Here is an 11747-nt window from a genome sequence, read left to right as displayed (position 1 = left end):
ATGCAAGTATCACTGGTCAAAAAAATCCCAGTCTTGAGATTCTTCGATGCAGAGCTGAAGGGAGGAGGTGTGTCAGAATGCTTATGCTATGTTGGGAAAAAAAATCACTGGGCTGGTGAAAAAGAAAAGCATTTTGAATTGTGTAAAGATGACACAGACGCTTCTTAATAAAGGAACTGATGTAACCAAGATTCTATTGGACACACTTAATTCTAATATTATCTAATGTCTAAGAAAGCTAGGAGTACAGGGCAGGTTTTGCCTTCAAAATACTTTTAACACTGGAGTCACAACGACTCCACAATCAAATAATATGCAGAATACTTCTATAAATAACAGGTGCAAACGTAACCGGAAAACAAGGTGCTTTTCTTCATCTGATCCACGGCTTACTGTGGACTGCAGTAACTGAGCATCCCAGCCTCGCTCAGTCACACAAATCATGGCTTTATCAGCAGACAGTATTTTACAATGAACTGATTATATACTAGGAACAGTTCTGCAGGAGTGTCTAACAAAAAAATGAGAAAGGTAAATCTTGAGACATGGAGCGTGGCATCAATAAGGTCTGCCTGATTTGATCCTTAAATTATGGCTTTTATTTCCAGTGGCTCTCCCAAAAGCATAGGCAAAAACCTAAAGTTTTCCCTTCCTTGCAGTACCTGTTTAACAGTCTCTCTGATATTTTTCAGGCAGATTCTGTTCATTAGCCGATCAGGAACAATGCAGCTCAAGTCACTTGTCTCCAGTTTCTTGGCTGTGAATCCACACTGCAGCTGCCTTGCCTTGCCACCATTTGCCTGCTTAGAGATCAGCTGCCGACGCATTTGGCTTATCTTAACGGTGCAAAAAGACCGGAAAGCATCCAGTTCTCCATCTGATAATTCAGGAATTTCTGTCAGGCATAAATCAACAAAACAAAAGTGTCAATTACTGTATCAGGGAAAGAGAAGAATTACTGGTCTTCTATCTCCACCTCATATTATCTATGTAATAAAAAAACCAAACTCAAAGTCAAGCCTAGAGGCAATGACTATAATAACAGCAATGCAAAATTTAAATAAAAATCTGGATGATAACCGAAGGAACTCGCATGATAAATGTCTCTATAAATAGTCTCCAAAGATGGGAGGGGATAAGAATCCTAAAAAATTAGACTACTTAATGATAAGGCACAAATACATTAGTAAAGCAAGTACTTAAATAGTAGAACATTAAATTAACTGAGTTTCCATGACTGCCTAATACAGATTTATCTTTTTCCTACCTGAAACTGCAACTTATTAAAACAAAATGAATTAACATTTAAAGAGAGCTACCAATCTAGTTACTCTAAGGGGCAATTCATAAGACACTGAAAAATCAGAGGCAGCATCTATTGAAGTGACTCTGGAAAACATTCCAAATATATTCTATGACCTACAGTTAGGGGTTTTTTTTGTTGGGTTTTTTTTTGTTGTTGTTGTTTTTTAGGAAATGCAATTATGTTAGAAAATACTTTCCCCTAAGGCTTCAATGAGCATTTCCTAAATTCTTTATGTGAGCTTGCTTAAACAACATCTTTCACTCCTTCATCTTCTCTTATTCTTCCCAGTGGCATGCAATAATAAATAAAAACAGAGATTATACTTCAGATGTGCAGATAAGGATAGATTTACAACTTCATTCAATGCTTAATGGGAGATTTTCCACAGGCTTAAACACAGCCAATCAATCCAGACTAGCTAACATGAGTAACTGTTACAATTTCAGTATTTCATGAGCATCAGCATAGAATGATGACCTGTAATACTACAGGGCTTTAAGAGATATCATTGTTTTCAACTATTTAAACAGGGGAGAGTACCCCTCTACCTTTATTACACAGATTTTGCTTTTATGCAACTACTGAAACCCAACTAAACACTTCAATGCGTGTCATTAAAGGAGGAGGAGACAAAACATGACAGTAAGCATTACTAGAAGTCTCATGAACACCTTTGCACATAGCTAATGCTCACACAGTATTAGTTCCTTGGCATGGAGCTCCCTTCTCAGGACTCCACTCTGACAGCCAAAAAAAAGTTAAGACAACTAATAACGATTGCACAAGTGAGGTATGGTCAGTTTGTTTTAACTCAAAGTATTCAACGACAAATTATACTGCCCATTTAGCTGGAATTTATCATTATAGCACTTAAACATTCCCTCCATATTGTCTGCTTCACTCATTTTCAGCTATTAAATTCAGGCTAACTTTTTCTAGACAGGCACTGCATATTTCACTGCCTATTTCCAGAGGTTTGTCTGACAACCAGTGCCCTGGCATTCCAGTTCTGTGGGGTACCTTGGCATAACCACAACACAAATCCTTTAAAAATAGAACAAGATGAATGTAAAACTTTGCTTAAATACACTGCAATGAATTTAGTCTCAAGTACACAAGATATAGCTGTGGAATTCTGCAAGGAAACCGAGTCTCTCTTCAGAAATGCAGTCAATCTGTATAGAAGATAAGTGGATCTATAGTTAAGACTAAGGAAAGTACAAATCACAGGGTTTTGTTTTATGGACAAAAAGGAAAAGATGTGATTTAAGTGCAACTACCACAGCTCAGAATCAATCATTGTAAACCAATTTATTCCTCCTTAGATTATGATGTATCAAGTTGACTGAAGAAAAAGACATAGTGGTACTTTATAGACAGATAAGTAAGAATTAACAATACTTTAAAATGCACTTTAACAACAAATTTTTTCTTGGGTAGGATCATAAACATTTGAGTGGAAACCACCACTCCAGACATCAGGTCATTTTCCTTACAATTGCAATGTAGAATCCCTGTAAAACAGCGTAAATCATGTGCCACTACTGGGTTTAATCACGTTAATAAAACGGTGGTATATTCATTTATGCTAGAATAAAAAGATTTAAAAGCTACTATTGGGGGGGGGGGGGGGGAAACCACCTAGAACAAAGCATTTACATATACTAAACACATGGGGTCTGCTGAACATTTTGTGACAACTTAATACCGGCCTAATTAATTCACTTAAGTTTCTCCTGACATACAGAAGTGCATTTTAATTAAGAATTAGATGCTAATAATGCATGAATTGTGTGCTGCCATACACCCACCCATTTGCTCATTTCCACCTACAGACAGTAGAAGAAACACTAGCAAAAGAACAGCAGTTTTTAAACCAGGCTACACAACCAATTTCACAAAGTTACTTGTTTAACATTAATTCATGTTGAACAGTAAATAAACTCAGAAAGAATAAAAAATATCAAGGATCAAGGACTGATCTTAATGAAACGAGACCAAAAAACGATGAGAACTCAGCATCCAGTTAAATTCCGAAGAGTCAGTCCTTTAATTGTACAATGACTATTTACACTTTCAGATTTTCCTCTGGGTATACAAGGTTCAACTGTCCTTCAGCTGAAGGAAGATTTGCATACAAGAGATCTATGTACTGGTTTTGGTGGCTGGTTTTATTTCTTGTGTCTTTCACATATTCCCTCCTTTCCATCTTTGAACTAGACATGCTCGAATGCTCCATCTCCATTTGTGGTGTCAGACTTAAATGTCACTGCACATCTGTCCACAGAGAATCCCTGCCAAGGCCAATTACTGTTCCTGAAGTACCTTTTGCTGATGCTTGGTTGCCCCAAATCCTGCATTCCCACAACTTCTTTGCTGGAGAGGAATAAGGCAGAACAGGTGACAAGAGCAGCAAAACCAGACACCAGAACAGACATCAAGTTGGAGTCATGTATTGCACAGCAGGAAGGTCACAAAGCACAGAACATTTAGAAAGTAAAGCGCAGCAAACTGGACCAAGAAGCTGCTCTGATTACAGAAGCACTCAGTGTGTACCAAGGGAGATAAGCTAATCTCCCTGTCTACATTCTAAACCCTGCTGTGTGGTTTATAACTAAGTGACCTACATAGATTTTGCTTTCTGTATGCAAATGCATCTTTAAGTATGACATTTTAAATCTAAGAGAGTGGAGGAAGAAAAATAAAGTAAGTTTTTATTGAGTTTCCTTTTCATGTCTAACTGATTTAATATGAAAACAGGCAGGCATTTGTTATTATGCTCTTCTAATACTCTATTTTAAGAAGAAAAAATGTGAAACGGTTAAAGGAGAGAATTGTGAAAGGCAGTAACCATGATTTTAACTCTGCACCTCAAGATAACATTTTCATAATTATCTAAATCACATCTGTACAATTGAGTGCAGCAGTTCAGATTAACATGCTGACAGCTCAATCAGCAAATGTAGAGTTTGACAGATTTGTACAGATAACACAGAACTGATATAAACAGCCTGAAATATCAGGCAACTTGCTACAAATATGAATTTAAAAGCAAGTCAAGTTCCTCCAGCATGGCAAAGGATACTCCCAGTTTCCACCAGTGTTAGTGAGATGAGAGAACAGTAAGAATCTTGCAGGATCTATGTCTTTTGGAAGAAACTCATTCCTTCCCTGTTCCATAAAGGCATTAATGAACTCGAGGAACTTTCTTCACAAGCAGGGGTTTCCATTTAGATGTTGCTGGTTGGAATTTCCCCATCTAGCCTACATTAATACTATTTTACTCCAGAAACAGAAGAGAAGTCTGGAATCTCCGGGCCTAACTAGGTCTGCAGAAATCCCACAACCTGTGCACATTATCCAGTAGTAAGCTCTGGTGCTGAAAAGCTCAGGAATAGGAAAGAGAGCCAGTATAGACTATTGGATGCCTGCTCCCTTCTCCAAACAGAGCAGTACGATCTTTTCTCAGTTCTTATAAACTACTGATACTTTTAATAAATAATTGTAATAAACTACTACTACTATTTGTAAGTCAGTAATTGAATGCTTGGACACATTAAATTTTGTTCACAAAGTGAATATAAACTAGGTCTACTCAGAAGTACTCTGGACAAGCTGGAAAAAAAACCTGATGCAGAAAAATAAACACTTGTCCTTCCCTCAGTGCACACATCTATGCACACATGCCAGCACCTTTCACCCTAACTACACAAACCACAGGTATTTATTTACCTGTATGTACACTGGCCTTTGTTACCTTTAGATTTCCCATGACTGATATCACTGTCATAATAACAATAATGGCTAAATTGGTAATATTGACTGAACTGCATTTCGGTCACAAAACTGTCTGATGCTGCTCAAACATTTCTATGTCTGTAAATAACACACATTAGCAACTACAGCTCTCTCATTTTTGCTAGCAACAGTGCAGTGGTAACGCTGCAGAAAAATAAATGAACAAAATGTTTAATTTAGACACATTACAAACAAAGGTGAGACGAACCTTCTGAATACAGTACAAGTCAGAGCATTAAAAAGCCCCACTGGAGCTTTCAGCTACATCTAAGTTGAGGAATGGCAGCTTCCTGTAGTAAATTTTAAAGATGATTAATGGTCTTTGGAATAATCTATATGGAACTGGGGACACATATAAGAATTTTGTGATTCATTTGTCTAATAACAGCTACTTGCTACAGCACTGGATAGAGGGCCAGAGAAGAGGAAGACAGAAAGATAACTATGACAATAAGTTCTCATTTCTCTTGAGGCCAGCATCTAGGTTTTTCTTCTTTCAGCCCACAAAGGAAAATATTAAAAATAAGAATCACATTCCAGGACATTCCCATATGCAAACCAGGATTTCCCCCCACCCTATCTAACCCTATCAGTAGTGAGATAATAGTATGAATTTTTGTTCTATTACCTGAAGATAATTTCAAAAGTACCATGCATGCTCAGTGCATACATCAATCATTTTGCTGAATTTACTGCTAACTAACTGCACAGCAATCTTGTGCTAGGTGAGCTCATCTTCCGTTGTCTTTAAAAAATAATAATCTCCAAACTGGTAAAATAATAAGAGGTTTGGGGGCTACTGAGTACTGAATTATTAGGTCAAAGAGAAGCAGGCATGTATAGATAGCAGTTTACAAAAGTTGCTCTGCTTATCTTGTTTTCTACAATAAAAATGTATCGTATTCTACAATAAAAAATGTAGTAGACGGCCAAGTAGGACTGATGCTGATGAACTGGGGATCACTTGTCAATCGCGTGACAATGTACTATGTTTGCATGGAAGAAGCATAAGCATGAACCTTATTTTGTGCTCTTCATATCAAGAGTGGTGAGAAGCACTGTAACAACATACCTGAGAAGTGCTGAGCAGCTAAGGTGACAAGTGATAGGACAGGCAGACAGGAGACAACGCCCCATTTCATACATCAGCGCAAGCTAATGGAACAAACCTTGCTACTCCAGACTGAGTGACTGCTCTGACTCTCCTTGCCACCAAAGTCCACAAAGCAAAGGCAGAATGTCCCCTTGCATGGAACTACAAAAATCTGAAATTGATTAAGAGGATAAAATCTTCTCAAGTGTAACTTTCAAAGGAAAGCTCTGTAGAGACGGAAAATTTCCTCACCTTATACTGTTGTTTATGATTCATTCAGTGAATCTGAACTCATCAGGTCCTTTTCAATTTCTCTATGAATTAAATGGTCACAAGATTCTGATGTATTTTAAGAAGACTATCTCAGAGGAGCTCACCAGGAGAAGCCTCTCTCCTACAGATGAGATGATCTACATTACCTCTCTTCTCACTTGGCTACACGGCAGTCTTGGAAAACCAGTAACAGAAAGATTGAAGATGAGTCAGGAACTCCTAACATTGACACACCACTGCTGTGAATGGGCTATACAATTAAGAACAGCCTAAAAATGATCTCAGATGATGCCTTCCTATGACACAGGCTGTTTGAAGATGCTTGTATGCAAATGCAATGCCATGAAGCACCCAGGCAGGAGGATCTCCCTGGTTAATCAGTCTTACAGGTGACCAACAAAACTCATGAGCTTGTTCACTTTTCACATACAGACTGAGGAAGATTCCCTTTCTGCTTCAATTATTTTTTGCTCAACTACAGCTTTCTTGCTCTTTTTAAAATTAAAAATAGTATCTCTGACCCACTTTTTAGAAAGACTTAAGCAGGACTTGCATCCCACCATCTGCTCTCACAGCTGCTTGCATAACCAGCACAAGCAAACAGCATCCATCCTTCCTTCCTGCCTTTCCCTCTCCTCCTCCATACACTACATCATTGTGTTGGTTAAAGCTGCTCCATTGTTCTTGCCAAAACTGGCACCATGCTGCCTCCCTCAGCTTGGGAAAGGAACTAAAACATGGCAAACAAATAATTCAATAATTAACACGACTGATAAACGGGGAAAAACATCACACAATAAATTTTGAAGTCATGTTTATTTTGGAGGGAAAAAAACCCCACACTCCTAGTACCTGTACAGCTGGAGAGAAAAAGAGAAAAACTAAACAATCCAGTAAAATTTTGAGGATTACAGTTAAATTTAAAATGCGGATATATATTTTTAATGGCTTTTTCCAGATCTTGTGATAATGCATCACTAAGACAATGTCACTACATCGGGAGCAAAGCCATGTGTATTGCAAGAGATAGACTGCTTTCCAAGAAAGCATAGAGAAACTCTGTACTTGATTACCTGGCTAATTAAGCCAGGCTAGTTACCAGGCTTATTTAATAGCTTGTACATAAAATTTAAGTCAAGTTAAAAGTTTACATCCCCTTTCAAAAGAAACAAGAATTATAACCTCTACTAAAGTTAGTAAACTCACCAGCATGAGTTTTGATGACAGATTTGTCTTGCTTCATGCCAGCAAGATCAATCCATTTTCCCATGACATCTCTTTCTACAGCTGCAGAATTTGCCACTTCAGACTGCTCATCTACAACGAAAAAAGGCAGCTTTTTTTTTTACACTGTAAAGAAAGCAGGACTGCAGAAAAAACAAACTGGGAGGCAAATAATTCTCCACTTGAATGTGAGTTTTCCCTGTTGAGGGAAAAGAAACCCCAAGCCATAGGACTACAAAGATGCTATCAGTGATTTCAAAGTGAAATGCTGAGCTTCTGTCCCACAAAGGATCTGGTATTGCTCACTTCTAATCACCCCATTGACTGACAATATAGAATATACTGAGAAAAACAGAGACTACTGCTTAGAGCTCTTGACACATTCAATTTTAGCTGTAATGCTAACTTAACCTCAATCTACTTCCTCCCTCATTCAGCCCCATCACTTATTTTCAGCCCTGAACAGGCTCTTCATTTGTGGCAGCACAAGTACTCTCAGGAGCTCAGGAGAACTGTCTCAAGTATTGATCCAAGTGAAAAGTACCGTGAGGCAGGGGAAATAAAAAAAATCTGCATCAGCTCCCTGTTCTCTAGCTTGTTGCAGCACAACTCCAGTTCTGCAGAAACTGGGAAAACAGCAAAGATGTGAAAGCAAACAGCCAGGAAAAGACAAAAAACTTGAGAGGTCTGCAATGCCACTGCTGCTGACAGCAAGATGCATATGGCACGGTCCCAGTTCAAAATACTGCACACTCAGGAGGCACCCGACTTCTCTACTCTGTTTTCAGGGTACTAATAGCAAATTCAGTGGGCTTATACATGGAATTATGCGTCCCTATGGGACTCCAGCACGACAGGTTTTCTATAGTTTTTGTTATTTATATATACTCTACTCTAAGATACACATCACAGAAAGCAATCAATTTCCCACAATATTTTTCTATTAATTATTCCCTAGTTTTTCATTTAACTGGCAGTACTCAGAAGACTCCATAATTTTAAGAAACGTTAAACTTGTAAAGATAAAAAGTGGTAACACTTATTAAAAACACCTCTGCGCACACAGCAAGGATTCCTCCCAGCATGTACTTACTCCTTGATGCCAGAAATAAGGAGTTCAATGGCTAGACACAAAATAATTTTAAAAAAACCTTGTTATATCTCCAGAAGAAGAAGGTTTATTAAAACCTATCATTTGCAGAAAACAGAACTTTTAAGCAAAACTGTTAAATCTATTAGATACTGTCCAGTTATATCAATGTAGCATGAATCGACACCAAGGCAACGATAATCACTTCATTCAGATTTTTGAAGCACTGATATCTAATGCTATATTCTCAGCTACAATAAACAGGGTTTACATTCACATATATATATATACATCTGACAACAAAGTCTGTCCTGTATTGTTCGGATTTCGTGCCTAAACAGTTTTTTAAAAGGATTCCTAATGATAATGGTGCTCATTATTACTGCAGAGTGGAAAAAAACAAAACAAAAACAACCCCAAAACACCAAACCCACAGTAAATTGATGGATAGATGAAGGACAGGAGAACATCTCCAGTGGAATTGTCTACAGCAGGAAAAGAAACAGCTTGCCAATTTTAAAGAATAGACAAAGTTAATTATATATTGGTATATGCCAGCTGATCAAGTTGAACTGTGTAGAATCAGATTACAAGAGTAACAGCTAATATACAATTAAATTTATAATCTTAAACCTATGCTACTTTAAAAAATAAATATTAAGTGTCATAACTAATCTTTAAAGCTATAATGTTTATATATGCTGACAAGCTCCCAAACTAAAAACATATTTAAAAAAATATTCATCTCCAAGTACTCACAATACTGACTAGATCAAATTTGGAGAACAGAAGAATGTGGAAGAATGACAGACAACCCTCCAGAGACAGAAGAAAACCTAACAAGACATTAAGGCAGTTAGTTTATGTCTTGCTGCCTGCTTCTTTATCACTCATCTATCACAGCTTTAAGGTACTACCTAGCCCTCTGAAGTATTTCAAGCCCTGTAACTTTCCCTGTGCCCTTGGAAAAATTACTTTACGGCCCAGCTACTTTTCTTACATGGTAACTGAGTCAACGTATCTCTCAGAATTTATTTTTTTTTTAACATGCCAACAAAATTTCATCATCACAAGAGTACTAAGGAAGGGTTTCCGTGGCCAAATCACACTCTTCTGCGTGTAGCTGTCAGCAAATCCCCAGAGCACAAAACACAGATCTAGCCAGCATACTGAGGTTCTGTTGTTTTACGTAGCAAGAACACTGCAATGTAACTTTTACGTTTTTATTTTTGCTGATTCAAGTCTCCAATGCACTGATTTAAAGCTGGAAGAAAGACAAGTGTCAAGCATGGTAAGCTCTGCGTACCTGCATGATGTTGGCCTGCCGACCATGACATGCTTTCCAACGTATCTGACACAGCAGACCACTCTAAATCTTCCGCAGAACAAGACGATGCAGATGGTTTGTTCTCTCTGGGTTCTTCCTCCCCGATGAAGGGCTCAAAGGTATCTTCTGAACAGTCCAAACCAGAACTACTGTAACTCTGGCTCAGTTCCATCCACCACTTTTCACAGTTACCAGAGCTATCTGCTGAGGCAGTCACCACATGCAGCACTGCAAATAAAAAGAAAAGCATAAAATAGGTTCAATTATAAAGGAAGAATGACTGAATTACTGATAGCAATAGGGGACATATGGAGGACTATTGCAGCTCAGCTCACACCCAATTCAGCTACAGTAACAGGTGGATGAAATAACTACTTAATTCATGCACTAGATGAAGGCAACACCCTTTAAAATACTACTGCTGATCAAAGCAGTGCATCATTAAGATCCTCTGGGTAAGCACACAAAAACAATTATCACTGAATTAACATTAGCAGTGAATTCTGAACAGCGTTCCTTTCAAATTCACAGTGTCTTACAGTAACACCTGGAAAAGATCATTCATGAAAACAAAAAAATAATTTAAAGAATGGTGTATTTTTGCTTTCAGATTATTAAACCACTCAGAAATCCCAAACTTCTCTGTTCTGCTTAGATTTTGTCTAGAAAACTAGAAAGAAAACATCACAAGCATCAGCTAGCTGATGCTCTCAAATGAGGAGTCACACTCACAATGTGAAAAAGGGAAGTAAAGTTCTCCAGATTTGAGCTCCTGGAACAAAACAGACCTCAGACAGTTACCTATCATGTAAAAGATACATTTTCAAGCTTTGTTCTTATTTATTTTACCCTTTTTTATTAGAATCATGCAATACCCCTTCTTCCCTTGATTTAAGGACCTAAATAACTTTGTCCTGAATAATTTTGGTCCAATTTCTTCCCTACTCTAAGAAGGACAGTAAGGACAGTAAATGTATGGGGAACATCCCCTGGGAAGATGCTTGCAGCCATCACAGTCATGGCTCCTTCATGAGAAAGACAGGAACCCCAAGGTGACAACAGTAGGTAGACACAGGCACTTTCTGTCATGCCTGAAATTCAGATACGCCACTGTACTTGGTGTTTGTTGCTGGGGTTTAGGCAACTGCATTTTAAAGGTGCTGACTTTGAATATGCTACGCTGCTGGTTTTATGTACCACATTACTGCTAAATCTTTCTGTGCACTGTGTAAAGACCCTGTGCCCTCTTTCCCAGTGCCAGACTTCCAAAACTAATCTGCAGGGCCAAGGTTTTCTTTCTGTTTCAACATAGTTCTGAAAATTAAAGAACTGTTCTGATATAAACTTCAAATATTAATAAACACTAAGTAATTATTTTATTCATTACACCACCACTGATTCAGGCTGGTGTTCAATTATTAAGATCATCTACAGGAGAAAAACAATCGGAAATGCAAACAGAGACTCAGTTTGTTCTCCAGCCCATAGCTGACCTAAGAAGTTGCAGCTGCACAAGCAGCATGTGGATGGTTAAGGGGCTTGAAGATTAATTTCAGCAAGTAACATGACTGGCTGAACTAGGAATGCTTCATAATATCAGATATGACCAATACCAGCTACTTTTCACAGTGGAAAG

At 38.0% G+C, this 11747-nt stretch overlaps 1 protein-coding gene across 1 annotated transcript in view; it reads right to left on the bottom strand.

The window, feature by feature from the left end:
• The window catches only part of CUNH8orf48 (chromosome unknown C8orf48 homolog), a gene marked incomplete at its 5' end in the record, with an annotated part of 13712 nt that extends 3373 nt beyond the window's left edge, over positions 1 to 10339 (bottom strand). The window contains 4 exon segments of the mRNA XM_029084152.1: positions 663 to 920; positions 923 to 933; positions 7677 to 7787; positions 10091 to 10339. Coding sequence (XP_028939985.1) covers positions 663 to 920; positions 923 to 933; positions 7677 to 7787; positions 10091 to 10339 — 629 coding nt within the window.
• Positions 10340 to 11747: the final 1408 nt, after the last annotated feature.

This window comes from Antrostomus carolinensis, unplaced genomic scaffold (genome assembly GCF_000700745.2).
Source record: "Antrostomus carolinensis isolate BGI_N321 unplaced genomic scaffold, ASM70074v2 scaffold12573, whole genome shotgun sequence".
Taxonomy (NCBI): domain Eukaryota; kingdom Metazoa; phylum Chordata; class Aves; order Caprimulgiformes; family Caprimulgidae; genus Antrostomus; species Antrostomus carolinensis.
Note: the sequence above shows the minus strand (reverse complement) of the source record. Positions and strands in the feature narration are given on the sequence as shown.